General features: G+C 43.5%; 1 protein-coding gene across 2 annotated transcripts; it reads right to left on the reverse strand.

Annotated features, from left to right (window-relative positions):
* Window positions 1-157: 157 nt before the first annotated feature.
* Window positions 158-14,683, reverse strand: fbxo11a (F-box protein 11a). Of its 2 annotated transcripts, none has more exons than XM_028990169.1 (22): window positions 14,349-14,683; window positions 7,670-7,800; window positions 7,076-7,157; window positions 5,567-5,711; window positions 5,256-5,385; window positions 5,076-5,159; window positions 4,852-4,984; window positions 4,650-4,756; window positions 4,438-4,549; window positions 3,900-4,006; window positions 3,621-3,758; window positions 3,115-3,332; window positions 2,839-3,019; window positions 2,635-2,757; window positions 2,463-2,548; window positions 2,262-2,338; window positions 1,995-2,138; window positions 1,755-1,865; window positions 1,550-1,657; window positions 1,359-1,467; window positions 1,164-1,262; window positions 158-948 (listed from the first exon to the last, which is right to left on the reverse strand). In XM_028990169.1, the coding sequence occupies exons 1-22, from the start codon at window positions 14,434-14,436 to the stop codon at window positions 819-821; spliced, it is 2,643 nt and encodes an 880-aa protein (XP_028846002.1). In that variant the 5' UTR covers window positions 14,437-14,683; the 3' UTR covers window positions 158-818. The 2 variants fall into 2 exon arrangements, with proteins under 2 accessions (XP_028846002.1, XP_028846001.1); XM_028990168.1 differs by lacking the exon at window positions 14,349-14,683 and adding an exon at window positions 11,563-11,699.
* Between the last annotated feature and the right edge of the window lie 7,271 nt (window positions 14,684-21,954).

Consider the following 21,954-nt stretch of genomic DNA (forward strand, 5'->3'; position numbering starts at 1 on the left):
CAATGCCTTAAATTCAACATTGCTGGAGAGCATTTAGTGTTTTTCCATTTTCTTTTTTTTTTTCCCCACCCCAATATTCTCTTTCACAGAAAGAACATATACCCTGTGGCATGAGTATAATTACAGCAAGTCTAAAGTATAATAACCCTCCCCCCCAAAAAATTAATATATTTAATAAAATAAAAAGACATTCAAGTACATTAAGATTTTTGCTTGAAAATACAAAACTACATGAAAGCGTTAAAATCAAAACGGGGAGGGGAGAGGGGGAAGAAAAAAAAAAAAAAAAAGCTGAAGTGCTGGGTCATTTCTGTCCATACATATACACAAGCGTGACTGTTGTCCAGAGATGGGCAGCAGAAGCATGACATGGGACTACATCCTGTTTTGGGACTTCCATCTCCACTATGGCTCTGAGCAGCGTCCGTAGGGTCGTACAGCCACCTTCTGGGGGCTACAGTCAGTCTCTCCCCTATTCCACAATCACACCACCAAAACCTGAGTCAATATACTTCAGCACGCCATCCTATAGCCCCGCCCATCCTCTTAAAAATTCATCTTAAATCGCAGAGACTTTGCGGAAAAGCTAACGGGGGAGGGGGGGGAAGGGATGCGCCATGTCCACAGCAGAACAGTTTCTTTGTTTTCTTTTTTGTTTGTTTAAATATAAATGTCCCCTTTCAGCTTGTGTTATCCAAGTCAATGCTTTACAATGTCCCTTAAAGTGAAATTTCATTATTTCTAGCTTGTTATCCCCTCTGGGTCTGAGCGAACTCAGGGAGTCTCTGAGGGAGGGCTGGTCGCCTCCATGCTCCTGCTCAGTTGTGCTGCAGGGTGTTGGACTCTATAGGGGGGGCCGAGTCGTACAGCGTGTCTGTGTCATGCGTCGGTTCTCCCGCCAGTGTGCAGGGGTTTGACAAAGTCCCAGCTCCACAATCACAGAAAAACCTATGGATGAAATGAGGATAGTTACATGCCTGAAGTAACCACCGGTTCAATAATTCAGCTAAGCTTTATTTAAAGATCAATCATCTTTGGGGCAGAGGAGGCCAGTTGGCCCCTAACCCTCTAAATATGGTACTTGTTTGACCACTCGGTGCCACTAGATGTTCCAGCATACATATTGTACCATTACATGGAGCAGGACTGGAAAGGAGACTGACCTATCATGCCTAATGAACTCCACATCATGCCCTTGATGACACTTCTTGATACAGTTCACACAGATTGCGTTGCGGTCCGTCGTGTTACAGGTATGGCACCTGTATGGGGAGAGGTAGAGTGGGTTGATATCAAGAGCGTCCTATGCAAGCAGCAGCCAAATCAAACAAAAATGACCAAAAGGTCAAGAGTGTTACCTGTAAAAGTCGTGCATTGGGTAGCTGGTGTAACTGGAAATCTTGTACAGGCACTGACCTCTACTCACAGCCTTTTCAATTGCGTCTTGATTGTTCATTATTTTGTTATCTGCAATAAAAGACGTGTCACCAACAGAAGGACACTGCAGCGGAGCATTTGTTGGTTGTGCAGGCTCGATTTTACTTTGTACCTTTCATTGTAACGTTGACACCAGAAGCGAGAAACAGGCCTCCAAAGCGGTTGTTAAAAATCTGATTGCCCTCTAGTGTTGCTGTAGCATGATTTGTAATCTCAATGCCTTTTCAGACAGGGGAAAAAAAAAAAAGGTCAGTTAGCAAATGATTTTCATATCCCTTCACGTCCTTTTGTCTTAGGGACATGACAACACTTGTTACCTGCTGCAAAACCGTCAAATATCCTGTTCTTGCGCAGGACGGGGTGGCTATTGGTGCTGATGAGAACACCAGCCTGGGCATTTCTGAAGATGTCATTCTCCTCCAGCAGACCTACAAACACAGTGCCAATCGGGGTCATTAAAAGCAAGCACAGACGCACACTTCTTCACTGTAGTAACTTCACGAAATAATGATAATGCACAGAGATAAACAAAAATACAATTAATTCGCACTGCTCACCTCTTCCTCCGTTGAATATGCAGATTCCACCATCCCGGCCATCATGGATTTTGTTCCTCCGCAGTGTAGGGTTGCTGTCGGTCTTGATCCATACTCCTGCCATGGCATTATCAAAGATCTCATTGTCCTCAATGAAACCCAAACCTATGAAAAGGAGCGGGATGATTAATTTTCCACGAATGCAAATCAAGCTCAAAAGTAAATCCAGTCATGCGACTATGAAACAAACAAACTGCGTTCGCGTTTCAATTGCTGAAAGAATCCTACCGGAATTGTAAACAAGGATCCCGCCATTTTGACCTCCCCAGATCTTATTTCTTCTTATCTTGGGGTTGCTGCCAGTTCTACGAGGCCAAAAAAAAAAAAAAAAAGTCAACAATAAGTAAATAACGAGTAGTTAACAGATGCCCGTCTATACCACATTCCCAACCTAATTTCCAAATGGGATTAGGTGAAGTTACTGCTGACCTGATCTGGACACCAGAGTACATGTGATTGTAGATATCATTGTCCTCCAGCACACCGTGGCCGTTGTCATAGAAATACACGCCAACCTGCACACACAGGTAAAAGCGAAGCGTCAATACGGCAGCGGGAGTTAAAACTGGTTAAGACTCTTCACGAGGTGTCTCCCCTGTACCTGCTTCCCGCTGTGGATCCTATTCCTCCGCAGGACTGGCGTGCTCCCGGTGGTCACCCACACGCCTGCCAGGGTGTTGCTGTACACCTCATTCTCCTCGATGACACCCTGGCCTTTCTCATGCTGTCGGACAGGCACAGAGGCATGTTACACGCACAACAAACAGCCCGGAACATTTCCTGGAAAGAAGGATTTCATACGAACCACGTAGATGCCACCATGCTGGCCATCATGAATCTTGTTGTGTCGAACGATGGGGCAGCTGTTCGTCCTTATCTGTATTCCAGCCAAGGCGTTGCCATAGATGTCATTTCCTTCTATGAGGCCACGCCCATCACCAAAAATGTAAACACCCCCTTGGTTCCCATTGTAGATGGCATTACTCCTGCAAATTAAAAATGTATGCATGAAGCTTTACCTGACATTATGATCTATAACATCTATATTATCATCTCTAACGTGAGGATCAAGCTATTGCACCTAATGGTGGGGTCACTGTTTGAGGTAATCCAGACGCCAGCGAAATTGTTTGCATAGATCTTGTTCTCGATGAACTGCCCGCGTCCCTTCTCATGCACGTAGATCCCGCCTGTCTGCCCGTGGTGGATTTCACAACGTACCACCGTGGGATTGGCATACGCCTTCACCTCGAAACCTGCTATCCGATTCCTGTGGATGTTGCAGCTCTCAAAGTAGCCCTGCAGGGGGCGGCAAAGGAACAGAGAACCCATTATTATTCCAAGGTGTTGCTATTCATGAAAGGAAAAAAGGGGGAGGTCGAAATCCTTAAGATGCAAAGTTCCAGTACAGCAGATGAACCAGCAAGCTGTTTTCAGCATCAGATGAAGTCATTTATCTACAACCCGAGATTCTGGGTTGCTTCTCTGAGTTAACCTTTGGGTTGTATAGCCCCTATTTGAACGTGGCACAAAAACACTGGACATTAATCTACAGGACTGACAGAAAAAGGTCACAGTTATGTTTACCATGCCATGGTCAAAAGTAAACACGCCCACATCTCTTCCATGATGGATGTGGTTTCTTCTGATGATGGGGTTGCCGTGGTTTTTCACCCAGATACCAGCTAAAGCATTATTGGATATCTCATTGTCTTCATATATACCCTGGAAAGATGAGTGAGGATCATGAGAACATTGTCCAATAGCATGCACAAAATAAAAAATGTCCAATGATTTGAGCTACAATTAATTTACTGTATTCAAAGCATTAATCAAACAACCACAACGTTATTACAGGGTGCTAACCTGCGCATGGTCGGTGATGTACAGTCCCACGTTCTCACAGTCACTGATGTTGCAGTGCTTGATTGTTGGACAGGCTCCCTGGCCGCTGACACACACTGCTGAGCCCACTGCAGGAACACAACAGCGCATGCTTTCTTTAGCACTACAACTACCAACAGACCACAGGAGTCAAAAGCAAAAATAAGGGATTATAACCTGGCCGCTGATCTGCAAAAATCACACAAATAAACGACAGGGATGCAGTACACAATGCACATTGTTATATCCTGTTGGTCAAATACCATAACCAAAAGGTAATGAATGCATTTCGATAATACAGGAAATACATGGACAGATCACAACACAGAATGTCTCTCCAAAATTCATGACAAGGAGCACCGAAAGGCCAATGCCAACCAAGAGAACATATGGCAGCAACTGACCGGATACTGTATAATGCAACTATTTCACACACTGAATTTCATATGGACGTACCCCTGATCAAAAACCATTGTGATGAAGGTATTCACAGCATAAAAAAATTAAAAAAAAGACTTACCTGTGCAGGTACTGCGAATGATGCAGTGGTCAATGATGGGGCTACAGTTGACCGTGATCTCCAAGCAATGGTGGGCGTTATGGTGTTGGGCTGACTTATCATCAGGGTTGAACTATAATAATAATGCATAAGACAAATTTCCATTTCATCCTCTCAGTTTTGATTGTTAACCAGCCAGACTTTTGCTAAAAATATAGAAGATGATCCCATACCCGTATGGTCATGTAACCCACGTATGCATCCTCGGACCCTTCCATGAACACAAACGTAGAGTCTCTTGTGTTCTCAATGATTACTTTGTCCGCCACTTTTCCTGGTGCTAACATGAAACATTTTTAAAAAGTAATTTATGATGGGCAGCACAACAAATCCATAGAGCTCAATACAAAAAGCTAAAGAGCACAAAACAATTACCAGCTCCTATCATTGTAATCGGTGACTCGATATATATCCATTCATCTGTGTAAATCCCAGAGTGAACAAATATCAGGCCATCAAAGTGGGCTTCCTGCACACCTCCAAGAGCATCCTCAATGGTGTCATAGTACTGCAGAGAAGGAACACAGGGTGTTGGTTTCCCGCTCAAGAAGTTGATTTTTCCCAGTTTCCAACCACAAAAAGGGGCAGCAAATGCTCACCAGCATGTTGTCTCTCCCTTTGTATCTGTTAGGGTTGCTGTAGAAGTGCTCAGCAAAGCCTGGCTTCACATGTGCTCCTTTGTACTGTGAACACAAAGAACAATTCGAAAAATGCTACAGGTTTTGTGCAAAATCTATAACTTTTGTTTTGTGCAAACAAGAAATACATTTTTAACATACCAGCTGCTGAAAGCTTTCCTTCCAGGGGTTGGGCTGTTCATACTCTTCAGGGTTAATCTGGTAGAACTTTCCGGACTCAGGATGCATCATGGGACGTGTATACTCGAACACATCCATGTAGAGCCTTTTCCTGCAAACCGGACCGGGGCAAACAGCGCGAATTACAAACCGTGCTGCAACAATAGATGAAAACTGTGGTGGTTCGAACACATACTGCTCAAAATGAGGATGTGAAGCTTGCCTCAGTAGTTCTTCATACAAATTCTAGAAGTAATTGCTACATGCATAAAATGCCAGCAAAGGTGTATTACCAGAGTATGGGGTCGTTGGCCAGCTCGCTGAAACGCTTGCACACGCAGGCAGCCCGGCACAGGTCCTGCTCCAGCAGGTACGAGAAAATCTTCAGAACCACCTCGTCGGGCAGCTTGACCTGGAGGTACTGCTCTGCCGGCGCCGCTGGAGAGAGGAGAGCAGAAGATCTGAACGTCGAGCTGACTGCCGCAGCAGAGACGCAGCACCAACGTGGCAGACAGATGCACCCGGTTTCAAGCACCTGGATCCTTTACAGAATTTGCATGCTTATTTTCCGCTGAATTTGATCCCAAATGATGGAAACAACTGGCTTGGAAAGTGCCGGGCTCAAATCAGGGGATTTCACAAGTAGATCTGTCCAACTGGATGGCTAAAATATTTATCACTAGCCTACTTGCTCAGTTACTATGCAAATGCAAATGCCAAAAAAAAAAAAAAAAAAAAATGTAAATTAAATGTAACGTCTAGTAAAGCAGTCAGCCATAGCCTCTAGCACAAGTGTTGTGCTGGAGAGAATGAACAGAGGTGGTGTACACGGTCACTTAACAAAAGGGAAAGTTTGGATGCACCTACTCATTCTTGAGTCTTGCATTTTATACAAACTGAAGACACAGAACTATGAAATACATGAGATTATGTAATAGACAAAGAAATAGAAAACAAAGCAAAAAGTTGAATGCTTGAGTCTCTCCAAATCAGAAAGCTGTGATTGCTGCATTTTTACAATCTTCTTCTCTCCTTAAGTTAGACAACAGGGACGTTTTACAAAAGCCCTGAAGAACACTTTATTATTGCTGAACACTTGATCATTCACTCATGTTAATGAGCATCTCTCATCAAGTGGCTTTTGATGACGACAATAGTGAACAAAGCAGCCATGAAGGTAAAGAGAGACAGATTCATCAAACATACTACACGTTCTCCTGATACAACAAACGCCAAATATGTTTCTTGCACTGTATTCTTCAAAATGGCTCCATCTTAATCTCCATAGCCGGCACAGTGTAGGTGCAAAAACTACTACATGAACATGGCTAACATTAACATAAAATCTGATTATTCTTCTCCTCACAGTAACTTTACAATTCAAAATGTGTGATGCTACCTCTAGTCCTTACATATCAGAAGAATCGAATTTTCATTGAGATGCTGTTTATGTAATGGTTAATCCACCTCTGCGTGGATTATCCCTCTTATATCACAGTCACTTGCGAGTACGTTTGTTTCCTACATAAATGAAAAGTGATAGGATGCTTGCACCAAGAAGTGAGCCAGCATGAAGATCCACTTAACAGTACAAATTAATCAATGCCATTCAGATGAACCAACAAACCCAGTCTAGACCAGGTTTGTGATGATCAACTTTAGTAAGAAATTCTGCACATAACATAGATATGACATGATTATGCATCATTTGTCCACGCAACTAATTAATACGCAACCCTTCTTCACTGTTAAAAAAGAAAATAGAAATTACTCCATCTTTAGGAAGCCATCTGATACCATACCTGGTAGCTCTTGTGATTTGCCTGACACTCGGGCACGTTTGGCCCGATGACCAAAGTTCTCTGTTGTTGAAGTGGAAGCACCCTATGAATGAAAGGACAGGCATGAGACACCTCTTCCCTGCTGTAAATAACCCAGATATAATGGGGTTAACACAAACTCAGAGAAAACTGAGATTATTGAATTGCTTTATCACTGCTTAACATGTTAATCAGTCAAAGATTCGATTGATTTAATTGGACCAAATGAGGGCATTACATCAAATGGCCTTTGTTTAAATGTCAGCATTTTTTAATGTGTTCGAGGGCTTTAATTAGTTTCTGCTACATGGTGAAACTTCACCTTTACAATGACTAAAGTACATCACTGTCTCAGCATGTGGAAAACACACACAGAGAGCTTAAAATGTTAATAATGGCACTTTTAGGGAACCAGCAGCATAAGTGGGCCGTGGTCCTGGGCTATTCTGAGTTCATTTCCAGAAGTCACGCTGAAAGCTAATTGACCCCCCCTGGGCTGGCGGAATGGCTGTGCATGGTGGGGGAGTTGGGAAAAAGCGAAACACTTGCAAAATAAAATCACTGAGCCACACTTACCTCCATGCTCGTCTTGCTTGTCGGACACGCGGTTCTCTTGGGCAAAAGTGACTTTCTACGAAGTTGGTATGGACTGTTTTGAGCTCCTGGACCAGATTCGTCTGCCACCATATCTGCAGGAACCTCTTCATCTGCGGAACAGGAAGATGCTGCCAGTCAGCTATTGTGGTATTTAAGAAAATCACACTTGTCGGTCACCGCCACCATTTCTTCTGTGTGTGATGTGTCTCAGTACGGATGGTCTATAGTACAGTATTCAGTTAAGTTGCAACATTTATTTGTGGTGTTAGAATTTCTATTATTACTAAAGTTTCTAAAAGCAAAAGTGCAACCATAAGAGGAAACTAATTATTTTCAATCCTTAGAGAGAGAAAGGCCCCACTTACAATACACATGGAAAACAACAGAAGGCCACTACCAGACTACTTGTGAACAATGAAAATCCACACACAGTTCTAGCCAAACACCTTTCATCTCCATTGGTTCAAGAATCCAAACCAGAGACATGTACATTTTGGAGGCACGCTAGCATTAACATTTACAGCATTTACCAGACGCCCTTGTCCAGAGCGACTTGCAATCAGTAGTTACAGGGACAGTCCCCCCTGGAGACACTCAGGGTTAAGTGTCTTGCTAGCAATTAACAAGCTAGATTTAAAAGATTGTCCAGATATCAACTTTCTGATTATTCTCATTTAAAAATCTATACACAGGCTATGAAGAATATTTAAAAGTTTAAATACATTAAATGTTGGAATTGCATGATCAATTGGGAAGCATGTAGAAACAAGGCGTGCCACATTTCAAAAATGGCAACGTGAGACAGCAGGTTTGCTGGTAATGATCATTGTGCAACCGTTTAGAAAAAACAGGTACTTATGCCATAACCTTTTTTCACATTACATTCAAACGTTGAACACATCTACATTATCTTACAACAGCAAATTAAGAATAAGCAATCATGCCACACTTTGCATGGATCTGGGTACCGGCGTGATGCCCCTAATCCTGACTTCAATACATGGCACATAAGGCATCTATTTATGAGGGGTTTGTATTCAGTTCAACCTTTTTAATTCAGGACGACTGTTCCAGTACAGCAGACTTCAAATCTCTGACTGACAAGAAATGAACTCTGTACAATACAAGTTTTGATCCTCAGCACAGAAAGGTGCTCTTTGAAGGACAAACGTCTGCTCTCTACTGACGACCTTGTGTGTCACCTTCTAAAACGGAAGTCCTTCTACAAAACCACGAACATCGAATAAACGCTTGATCATTTTAAAGAGCACCTCACCTAAAAGCGAAGTAATTAAAAAGCTTAGACAGCCTGGGTCGGCCATTTGCAGGCCTCTCCTCTGGTCAGGAGGCCTGTGCTCCTCAGCAGCTGTGGGGGGTCAAGCAGGTGAAAGGACTCGGGGGACGGAGAAGCATGGAGCCCCCCGTGGTGGGGGGTGCGGAAAGGGGTCGCTACACTGGTCTGGCATGCCTTTGATGACAGCCATGTAACTCAACACTGAGCTGACCCATCCCAGTTCAGCGAAAATGCAACACTTCTTCGGCACTTTCTCAGAGTGGCACTGGACGTTTCCTTCATGGGTCATTGTTACTTTGAACTCTTCAAGACATAAAGGTCATTATCAATAGAGTTGTCCTGCCATATATGTCCTGACAAAAGAGCAATAAAATGTCCCTTCCTGTACAGTTAATATTACCCTGGCCTTATGGTAAAATAATGTGTAATAGGTCATATATATATATATACACACACACACACACACACACACTTTGGGTTGGGCATGATGTTAATAGCTTTGAAATTGTTAGATACAAAAGAGCACAAAAGGCGTGATGCTGCAGAACGAAGCTAGTCAGCAATTCAAGGGAAAATGTGTAAATGAGCTCAAAACACTGAATTACTGACCGCTTAACACACACTCTAAAGATGAACTCACACACGATTCAAATCTGAATGACATTAGATTATTCGGTCACACCAAACAGTACACAGGACAAAAAAAGCCCTGAAAGACAAAGTATTTAATTATGTCAAAAGTAGGACAATGAACCCGTAATCATAAAATAGTGATACATGCACTGCAGGAATGGGGTTCACGTCAGTCATATTTGTGTTTTTAGGGCGTGTGACTAAAAAAAATTGTTGATTGCTAATGAGGCGTTTGTTGTTATTAAAAGGGTCTGAAATCCATTAAGAAGCATTGAAAGATGCGGAAGGTTGATAGCACCAAAAATGATCTGGGATTACCACAAGGCTTTTGTTGAACTCAATTACAAATCTAGAGATCAGACTAAAGTACTTTGACTCCGTTCTACAAGAAAGTAGGCTGAAATGCTTTGATATTTCTTGAAGATTAAGTGAGGTTTATACCACTGGTAAGATAAAAAGAAAAACTGAATGTGTGGGATGTATTTTTCTAAGCCTACATCAATGGCTAGGCGATGACGTTTCTCAGTTCGTACCACTCCTACAACTGGAAAACCTTATTTCCAACCCACCCTGCAAACAAACTGCCACAATCATTACTAATTCCCTTATCACTTTCAAATGGACATCATGGGGACAAATGTTTTTCAGTTGCAAAGCATATCACAACCATACGTTATCTCTTCTATAGTGAGCCCATTTTACAGAGCAAATGAACTTTTATGCAGCAAGAGAAATCAGAAGATTCTTCCATTATGATAACTCATTTAAGAAAGCATGGGTGTGCCTTATTTCACACGCAACTGCAGCCAGAACCCCCTCCTTTCCCAGGACTTTGTTTACATTGGAAAAAAGGTATGTACACTACTACTCTGCAAAGCAGAATAAGGGCTTTTGGCTGTTTAACACCTCAACCTAATTAATTGTCGTTTGGGAAGGGGGGGGGGGTTAAGTGGGGAGGCAGAAGTAGTAAAGAACAGACATGTGAATATTACTGATATCTTGACAGAATGGCACCGGTCAGGGGGTAAAAATATTAGAAACAAACTTTAATGCTGCCCATGGCAAATCTCTCATAATACACACATCCCTGCGGCTGCTGATGGGGCTCCTAAAACGGGCACAAGGGCACAGCGCAATAAGAGGAGGTCACCTGGTCAGATGAGTCACGTTGTCATTTACATCACGTGAACGGCCAGTTGTGTGTTTACCTGGGGAAGAGATGGCGGCACGATGCAGGGCAATGCAGGAAGTGTGATGTTTGGGCAATGTTCTGCTGAGAAACTTGACACTGACGTACAAGTTACCTTGACATGTACCACCAACACCAATTCACATCCAAAGTATTCACAGCTATTGGTGGCCTCTTTTAGTAGAATGATTCACCCGGGCGTGTGGTCAATTTTGTGCCGAAATGGTTTGTTCAAGGTATTGACCTGGACTCCAGGTTCCCCAGATCGCAATCCAAGGAAGAATCTGTGAGATGGGCAAGGGAAATAAAGTACGATTCATGTAGGCCTACAGAATGCACAAGGCACCTTCAGGCATCCACACCATATTGGGTTAGAGCCGTTTTCTGTGGCCTGAGGAAAACCTACCCCATTTTATGGGAGGTGCATCTGGCAGATTGATGTAAAGCCAATGTGTACCTTCGATGAAATAATTCACACTACAGGCAACTTCAGCATACATGAGAAGAAAATAAGTTGTTTAACCACTTCAACAATTAATAATGTCGAGACCCACGTGAAGAAGACACAAACGGCAGGTCTGAGTTGTGCACTTGTGTCCGGATCCTTCATGAAATACGTTAATGTTCATTCAGAATAGCCTCCGAACTCCAAAACCAACCCATGACTGTCAAGCTAATTTACAAATTAACAAAGCTGTTTACGATTCCACGATCCACAAGAAGGGCCTGAATTAGACTGCAGTGATTCCAGTTTACCTTCAGGTGAGCGGGAGTCCATCCCGATGGCGACTGAGACGGTGCCAGAGACAGCTTGCTCCTGTTGCTCTGGTTGCAGCGAGCTCACCCGGGCTACTAGTCCAGTAACCACTACAAACACAGCACCGACAGCACAACGCGGACGCAGCCAGACCCCGCCACAAACACCTAGAAGCATCATTTAGTGGAAACACAATTCTCACGCTGGCAAAAATAGGCAGGTCACTCAAAGGTCTGTTTAATATTTGGAGCACTAACGACACAGAACTGCAGCGCCGTACTAAGGAGGAGAAATGAACGTGGCTCAGGGACTAAACTCGTGCCACAATTCACATTTAGAGTCATAACATGAGCACATGAGTGGTTCTGTGCAGTAAAATTAGGGGGTCTACAGCGCGGTGAATGATATTAACAGTCTTAAGCATTGATTAAATAAGACCACGGCTATTTTCCCCTTATTTCCAAGTTCAAAGCCTCACAAAGGCCTGAAACAAAAGGGGAAAAAAATCCATTGCTGTAAATAAATTAATCACTAAGACTAAAACGGCAAAAAATTAAAAATCTAATCCACATTAATATTTAACACCATTAATATGTCCAAAGAATTTGGTATGCATTCCAGCTACATTAGACAAAGCTTTCTGAAGAAACTAAGTGATTTTGTGCCAGGTGACGGCCGATGGTCCCCTGGCCACCGCTTGCTCGGAGTTGCCCCGTCACCAAAACTGAGTGCAAGAGAATGAAAGCAGCATATCATGTACAGTACATGCACTGGCAGCAAAAACCTCAATGGTGAAGCTACAGACACAAAGGAAACAGGAATAAAAAAAGAATCCTACTCAAGACATGTACCACCAACACCAATTCATGTTTAGGTATCCTTGACATTGAAGGAATGGCATCGGGGAAGCATTTTCAATTTCTAAACCAGAGCAAATTGTATTGCATTAGCTTAGCTGACCAATAAGTAAATAATCTAACCTAAAAAAAGCACACTGTTCCTTTATTTTTTGGTAACATTCAGGCTCTGGAGGTTCCACAACGAAGGGGCGAAAACTGATGGATCAAGGTGGACAAGGCACCTAGGAGGCAAACTGGAAGAGACAACCACTGGGCCAGGACACAAAGCAAAAGCCACAGTGAAGAAACACCCGTCACCTTCCCCAGAGTTCAAATGCAGAGCCAAAGGCCCAAAACCACTAATTTCTCACCACGCCGATCCACCAAGACAAAGGGGGGGAATCACGGACAGTTTACAGTTCCCTCTTACAAACGATTTTTTAAAAATTAAATAATAATAAAACACGATGCATCAAGTGCCATTTTCTCCCTTATGTTACTAAAAATGCACACCTCGGAGCATTTCCCACGCAGGCTGAACGCAGGCGACGATGCAGCGTGGCTGTATTTGACGACAGCGTTCGCGTTTCGGCGCATGAAGTGGAAGTGCGAGGCGGCCCGTGTTTACGTACAAAACGTGAGGCGTTCTGGCCTGACAGAGAACCAGCAAGAAAACGGCGAGGAGACGGAGCGCAAAATACATTTAGGCGCACGCCCATTTGATTTTTTTTTTTTTTTTGCATTGGCATTTGTTCTGTTGCTTTTCTTTCTTTCTTTTCCCTCTTTCTCTTCTTTCCTCCCTGACATCACAAGCAGGCAGTACGCCATTAGGTCAGCTCTGCTGATTTATGACAAGCACACACAAATGGTAGACTAGCCGCCTAGCAGGCTAGCATTCATGACAAACTGCGCACTTTCTCGCTGCCGACGCAGGAGGGAAACGCAAGACCGAGAGATGACGGACGTCTTTCGTCCGGAGTAGAACGTGTTTTTTTTCCTGGTTACCAAAAAAAAAAAAAAAAAAAAAAAACACGAAACCCGCACGTCCATACTTTGCTCTATTTGCCCATACGCAACGATTTCATGGCGCAGCAGATCAATGGCATCCAGAACAAGACATTAGCCGGAGCCGGCCGCTTCAAGCTGCCTGTGGATCCACACATAAACATTTACGCCGGGGCTGGGCTCGGTTTTAGGACCGGGCCGCTCCTTGTTTCCTCCCCGAACGATCTGCATTAGCGGTAGGGAATTCTGACAAGGTGGCGAAGAACGGCATGACACCGGTTACGCTCGTTAGCCAGTTAGCTAGCTAGCTAGCGAGCCAGACACGGCGGTGGGGGAGGAAGGCAGCAAATAAGCCGTCTAGCGGGCCGGCCCGCGATAAACCGCAGAAAGGCGCCGCGGGTCGCGCGGCATTAAAACACGCCGTCTGCGCGTTTGCCGCGTCCGGCCGAGCCTGGCAATCGGCTCGTTTTCTGCACCTCGGAGCTGGAAAAAATGGCTGCGGTCCGGGCTCGGTTAACGCAGCATAAAACAGCTGGCCGTGCTGCAATGGCAATTAGCTAGCAGGGCGACGCTACTGGCAGGCTGTTTTTTTATTAAAACCAAAAAAAACCGAACGCGGCCTGGATAAACGCGTCAGTTCCGAACGCGTCTGTACACATATTTGGTGGCGGGGGATGCAAAAATCGTAGCTCGCAAATAGATGCGAAAGGATTAGGGGCAAACCCAAGGCAGACAAAGCGCGGCCTGGGCTATCGCCTATTATTCCGGAGCCTCGGCGTTTCCTGGCCCTCCGGGATTAAGATTAATGGCTGTCACCCCGCGTTTTAAACCAAAATGGGTGGGATTTTTCCCCCCAGAACAAGGCGTTCGTTTAGCGCGAAGCAAAAGCGGGCCGTCGCGTGGAATTAAAAGCGGTTTGCGGCGTTAAGAACAGGGCTCACCTCTTTCCTGGTTGTTCCTTTCCGGCTGTACCGGGCGCGGCCTCGACACTCGCCTGGGTCTTCGGTTAGTAGCTCTGACGGAGTTCATTTGAGGTTTTTTTAGAAATGAAAAGAAAACAGAACCCCTTCGTTCTGATTCCAGCCAAGTCCGATCTCGAGGCGTGAATTAAAGGTGGCTCAACATTGCACTGAACAAAACCCCGTTGCGGGAATCGAGTGAGATTTAATCAAACTGTGTGTGTGTGTGTTTTTTTTTCTCCTCTTCTTTTTCCCCTAACGCTACCCCCTTACTCCGTTCAGCCCAGTCTTTCTCTAGCAGGAGGAGCCATACTCTGAGGTACCCAAAGACCGAAAAAAAATCACATGGGAAGGTCCTCGACCAATCACGGAGCGCCTCTCATCCGTCTCTCCCGCGGCCGCCAATGGGAACGTGGCTCTCATGCGGTCTTCGTGCGACCGTGGTCTGCAAGTGGGAGAGGAGAAAAATGATATAGATGTGTGCCGTGGATGGGCATTTAGCACTGACGTTTATGAGTCCAAAAGCTGCGCTCGCGTGGTGTTCTCACCGTGCATCGAGCTTGTTCTCGGTGACAATGCGAAAACACCGGGAAAAGTCCCACCGACCTGGTCACATCTCCGCCGCCGTAGCCCTCTGTGGGGCTGCTGATTTCATGCATTTCTTGCCTAATAATAATATCATCATGTATATAGTTAACATATATACACTTTCTGTAGAAAATTTAAATATGATTGCACACTGCATTAGCTTTACTGTATGAGAGATTTTATTGTATGACAGTCTCTTATTATATGTGGTATTATTATGGAAACACAATTGTTATGATGTTACTATGTTCTTCTCTATTAAATAGCAGTTTCTTTAAATGAAAACATTTTGTATGAAACTCATCTCTATCATATTTTCTTTCTTTGTGGTTTGTAATATTTAGGCTTCATCATACAATTATTTGGGTGTTCTGTGCTCAATTATCAATGTCAAGTGCTTGAAACTGAATGTGTAACATTTAAAATGTATAATAAATGTATAATATTTTTTATTACTCATTTATTCTTATTTTATGACAGACTGAAGTGTGAAGCAATGCATTCCACTTTTTCTTCTACTTGCCTCCTCTTATATTATGTCAGTTGATACATCTCGACTGAATGGTACTTTGGTGTGGATTTGGCTTGAAGAATTTAATTTAATTAAACAATAATAGCACTGTGCCAGCCCTCAGACAAGAGAATTTTAGCCCCTCATATCGCCATCACCTGTACCTCATGGGAATTACATTCTAGCCACAGCTTGGAAATTGCATGCGAATTGTAGTCTTTTTTTTTCCTTCTTTGCATTTGTATATTTGTAAACCGCATAAATACATAGCCCTCTGGTTAGTGCTCATTTTCCAGAACTGAAAATTAGTCCAGTATTTGCATTTGAAGTCCAGATAATAACTAATAATTTCACATTATTTAATCAAATATTTATCGTAGCTCTGTAGTTGGTATATACTTTATGGGTAGCTGAGTATTAAAATTCTGGGGGTAAATCCCTTTGTCATTGCAATTCGTTAAAATTTAATGTGCACCTAAGACTAAAGTGAGTGTGAAAAGCAAACAAATGCAATTTTCAATTGAAATGCTTAATTCAGTCACTCAGAAGTATTCTTTGCACCAATTTGCAGGGGGCTACAATGATTTACTACAAAAACTCCATCCGTAGAGGACTAATGATGGATTTATCATGGTCCACATGATAACAGATTACAAATGATTACGTGGTCACAGCAAACTGTGACAGCAAACCTGTTCAGTGCATCACAACACCAAAGGTTTTCACACACAATCAACCCCGATCACTTCTTTCATTTTTTTGTTTCTTTGTAATAAGCCAAACCCACACTAACAGATTCTTTTGGATAATACTAGAACCAATATTAAAAAATGTGACTAATACTAAAACCTTTCTTTTTTTTGGTAAATCACAGTTAAAATAAAAATAAAATTAATCAGACCTGAATGTTTAAAATAAATAGGTAAAGTAAATCCACAGCTATCCCATCATGTATGGTCATCATAGAATGTTTTTTTTTTTTACTGTGTATGTAACCCAACATGCATTCATCTTACCAGCACATTAACATATATATTTTTTATTTTACAATGTTATAACATTTTTTCATTCTCCAGGAAGCTGAATTTTTTTTTGCCTTCATTCCATTCTATAGAAAGGCCCAACAACTACTCCATGTTGCTCTGCAGGTGGCAGTAGTCAACCAACACTTGCTTTTTCATCCAGTCCAGACACAAGAGAAGAGGAAGTCTGGTCACTTTAAAATGGAGCTGAGTGTCATGGCCACGACCATGCTGGCCAATATGGATGCGACAAACAGCATGGCGATGAGGCCTGATCACTCTACCTTCACTGCATTTATGCTGAAAAACGTGTTTTATTCGCAAATTGTGAGACTAAAGGTGAAAGTGTTCTTTCACTCAATATAATACTTGCTGCCCGAATGCCTGTGTGGCATTTTTACCCTGAAATCCCAACAAAGCACAGGCCATTCAATCATGAGTCTGCCTGTACTGTCAGCATGTGTCCATGAGGTGTCACCCCACACGTAGCTCATCTCATTAACCATTAAGCAGCCGTTCACGTTACAACACTTTTGTAGAATTTAGTGGTTTTATGAGATAATAAATATATACATATCGCAAATGTTTAAGTGGTGGAATGAGTGTTGGGGGCATTCAAGCATAGACAGGAAGGTTATGTGGTCATGCATGTGTATGCATGTGTGTGTGTGTGTGTGTGTGTCTGTGTGTGTGTGTGTGTGTATGCAGCAGGATGTTGCAAAAAACTGTCAGTTTATGTCTCCCTGCTTGAGAAAAGAAGAACCGAAACTTCATGTTTCAAAACGTGATCAGAAAAAAAGTGCACAACATGCAGTCTTTTCTTGTAAAAATATAATGTAATGTAAACATGTAAAATGTTGCATATTTGACTGTTTAAATAGATCCAATTAGCTGGTATAAGTCTAAATCCAAAGAATCTAAAATGTCAACCAACTTTGTTTTAAAATGATTTTTAAATGATGTTTTTCTTGATGAGCAAACCTCCCTTCCTCATAATGTCTGTGTGATAAGTGCTGTTACCATGACCACAGTTTCATGCGCGTCACATCCAGGTCACGCTGGTAACACAGACTGCCACATGTAAGGCAAGATACAGTGTAGGCTTATGACACACCAGGCAGCCATTTGAGAAACGTCGGATGTGCAACAACATTCAACGTTAGTTGTATAACATGTGTACGCATTGTAATTTAAAAAAATGTTGCCTTGTGTGATGTCAGCCAGTGTTAACATGTTTAGCAGTTGGATTTCATACCCCACTGGGACTGTTCCTCAGAAAGTGTAAATCCCATGTCGCTTTACTTTAATTATGATGGCTCAAAAGTAACCTTCTCACTTCTTGTCTAATGAATGACAGGTTAACATAAAACCTACAGGGCAATCAGTAGTGCAAGCAGTTGGGAATCGGGCTACATTGCGTTTACATTAAATGCCATTGCTCTTAGCTGATGCTCTTATCTAGAGTGACTTGCAATCACTATTTACAGGGACAGTCACCCTGGAGCAATTTATAGTGTCTTGCCAGGACTGCAGTGGCAGTAGTAGTTTTTAAAGCAGCAATGTTGCAGAATCTACAACCCTATAAGAGGTTTAACAAATGAATGCAAACGAGGATGGAAAATCACATCATTGTCATCAAGATAAAATGTTGGAATCAATGGATTTCTAATCTAATGCAAACTAATCCAGCCTAAAATCCAGTTTAAGTATGAACAGGTCTCTTTACAGGACAAACCCACTGATCAGCAGCATGCACACAGGATATCGGTGTCGATTGAGCAGACATGCTGGTCCTATTCTCCTCAAGACCTCAACTCTCTAGCTGGATATACTAGTAGACACGTGGGCGTAGGGCAATTGGATTTACTAATAAACAAAGAAACAAACAAACAGGTAAATAAATAAATACTTATTTAACGCAATACACGGAGTTAAATAAAATGTAAGTGACTGGTTGCTCATGTATAATGTAATAACATTGTAGGTGTAACTAAATGGATGTTAAAGTTGATATGCGAGTTTAATCAAAATAATCACCCTTTAGATTTGATATAGTGAACTATTTTATTGTGAAAATACATTGAGATCATTTATAGACATTTCACTTCACATGATGCTCTATTTTGTAATCAGGTACTTCCATAACAGTATTTTGCAACATCAGCAAAAAATCATTTTAAAGTTATATGCCATAGTAATAAATAATAGAATTTATTCTGGCGATGCGACCTTTGCTGGTGTTTTTTTCTGGACGGTAGTAGCAGATAATAAATGCTATTGGGTTTCAAGCACTTCCATATTAAACATTCATGCAAGCTGCAGGCTCATATAATACTTCCTAATTTAATGTTTCAACATTGTTATTCACAAAGGAACATCTGCGCTGAGACGGTCTGGCTGTAAAGCGACGAAGGAGACATGCCTAATGGGGTCAGTGCTCTTTGACCCCGTAGAGGAGGCTAACAGGTCATCTCAGGTCAGTCTCGTATCGATGCAGTTATCAGAGACGCTGTCATTTTTTTAATGTCAATGATTGGTTCATTCCAACATGCATCTCTCTACTTTTCACCAGACTGTAATGAATAACAGTCAGTAAACTCATTCATTCACTATTCATTCAGTGCAGGTCTTTATTACTTCCTGCAGCACATAAACAACAATTGTTAGTAAAATCAGTATAAAAAAAAGACGTCTACTCCTATCGCTTCTGTGGGGGACAGAAAAACCGACACTACACGCCTGTCCCGTCAGCCAGGACCTGTCCTCCCAGCACCCTCCCTGTTTGGGCAGTTGTCAGAGCGAGGGCAGATGGCTCATTACCATAAATAGGACAGAGAGGGTGAGAGAGAGGGGGCCTGTGGACCAGCCATAAGTACCCTGCCACCCAAAACCGAGGAAGTGGGAGGCCGTTGCCAGGAGCGACTGAAAACAGCGCAGCGGTCATACAAAGCAAAGAAGCCCACCACCAGCCTACCTCCAGACCACCCCCCCTCTCCCAAATTCACCGACTCCCCCTCCCAACCTCTTCTTGGTCCTTGCACTTGGGGACAGTGCCCGTCTCTGCTGCTCGGGGACAGATGGCCAATGGGCCCCACTGGCCCTGCAGCTGGGCGTGGTGCGATCCAGCCCAGTGGGATCTGGCAAGAGGAAGTCGCACCTTCTCCGGCCTACCTCGCTCGAGCAGGAGGAGCAGCCCGGCACCGCGCGCTAAGAATAGACCCACACTTGTTGACTCCATGATCTCGCGAGCTGTCTGCCTCAGCACACATACGCAGTGTACGCAGGACCAATGTCAATATGAGGACACGCCTTTATATCTGCAGCTTTCCAATTCAGAGGCTGACCCGTACTTGTCTAAGGTAGCGGTGCCATTGTGGTTCCAAGTCAGTGTTCTGTGGATATTGTGTCATTTTTCCTTTGCAAGAATTTCTTATTAAAATAAAAAAAACGGCTCGGTTTAACAGTGAAAGTAAACGCATTTACAAACACACTACATACAGATACAGTGATGAGTGATGCAGTGGAAGAAGGTCACGTGGTCTGATGCGTCCAGACTGACCCTGTTCCAGAGTGATGGGAGCATCAGGGTATGAAGTGATGCGTAGTCCCATAGTCCACAATCTGTCCACTTCATGAAATAACAAATCCCCCTACCCGCCTTAGAGTGAACTGTCATTTTAGAACTGTCAATTGATTAAAGAGAATAAACAATTAAGTTTTTTTTTATATAAAACACCCAGCAGTCTCAGCAAATAGAAGGGAAATAAAAATGTCTGCAAATCACTATGATGTTCTCAACTTTTCATGTTTTAAATTCCAAGGTGCACAAATTTAGAACTCATTTGTGGGTTGACATGTGAGCTGAACCCAGGCAGCCCTGTCCTGACTTTTTGGCAAGGTGTGGTGCAATATAAACCGTGGGAATAGGCTGACAATTCTGGATATGCTTGTCCATTTGTAACACCTTTTTTACTAAATCAGACCAAAAGAAATGTTTACAATCTGGTATTTTCTGTGTATGTGTGTGTGTGTGTGTGTGGTGATACCTTCCTCTGTTACATGCGCGCTGCTTTGCAGATCTTATTTGCATAATTACGATGCAGGTCTAACAAGCCTGCACGTGACTGATGCAAATAAAAAAAAAAAAAAAACACAAGGGCCTGTGTACAGTGAATGAAACCAAGCAAGAAGGAGGAGGGAGAAGAGAAGAAGAGCAGAGCTGGAGGGGAAGTCATGTGCATCAGCCACAGAGGGATAACATGAGAGCAAGCGAGAAAGAGAGAGAGGACACTTGGGACGAAAACGGAAGGAAGAAAGGACAAGAACGGCGCATTTGGTGAGCGGGCAGAGTGGTGGCGGCCCCATTTCTCTCCCTCAGCGCCTCCCCATCAGTCCTGGTTGCGTAGGAACACGGGGCCCAGTCTGCCCTGCAGCCACGCTCCTCGCTTCATTACCTCATGCTCAGCCAGGCAGGGAGAGGCAGCACGCGTCCCCGTCCCCCCCCACACACACACACACAGGCCCGGCCCGGCCCTGCCCAGCCCAACCCGACGTCTGCCTCCTCTCCCGCACCCGGCCGCGGGGTGGGGAGGGGGCAAACAATTGCAAAAGGCTCACATTCACACTGCTGCCCAATCACATCCCATTCACTGACTGCCAGCCTGCGCTCTCGGCTTACAGTTCAGCTCTGGCTGGGCTCTTGACAGTTTTGATTTCAGCTGGTTAACCAAAGAAGAAATAGAAACCTCTCCAGTAAGCAATTTTCTTTTTATTGACAGCACTGGAATGCTTTATTCATCATTTTGCACACAAAAACACCACATGCACATATTCATGTTTTTTACATGACCCGTGCTCGAGGTTAGAGCCGCGATTTTGGGACAATGCTGGGGCTTTGCATGTCCCCATCCCACGCCGGTGCCGCCGGTGCCAGATGACATTGCCAGGCACAACGTCACAATTGTCCCCCAAGACAACTGTGTGCTTATGCTGGAGGCAGTTGGGTGGAGGGGTTGCTGTAAGAAGAGGGTGGTGTTGGGGGGGCCCGGCGTGCACAAAGTAATCAGTGTTGCATTGAGCGTTGCCATTTACGCCGCTGCTTCTGAATCTGCCGAAAGTGCGGAAAGGCATGCGATCTATAGCCCAACCCAGCAACTGCAAGGCAGAAACCCCCCAGCTGCTTGGGTTTTTATCACGGAGGGGGGATTTAACATATCAATGAGGACAGTGGGCCTTCACCGCTGCTCCTTTTCAGGTAATTGACTTCTAGAGGTGTTCATTTGCCTGCGTGGGCCAGTCATTACTGGCGCAAAAAAAAAACAACAGAATTTACGAGGGCCATAAACCGCCACAGGATCAATGGGCTAATTTAATCGGCCCTGCAAGCATTGTATTGTGTTGCAAAGCCGTTTTGGGAGCTTTTTGTTAAAGAAACGCACGGTCAAGTGATCAAGTTTTAGTGTACATC

The sequence above is a fragment of the Denticeps clupeoides genome, chromosome 8 (genome assembly GCF_900700375.1).
Source record: "Denticeps clupeoides chromosome 8, fDenClu1.1, whole genome shotgun sequence".
NCBI lineage: Eukaryota > Metazoa > Chordata > Actinopteri > Clupeiformes > Denticipitidae > Denticeps > Denticeps clupeoides.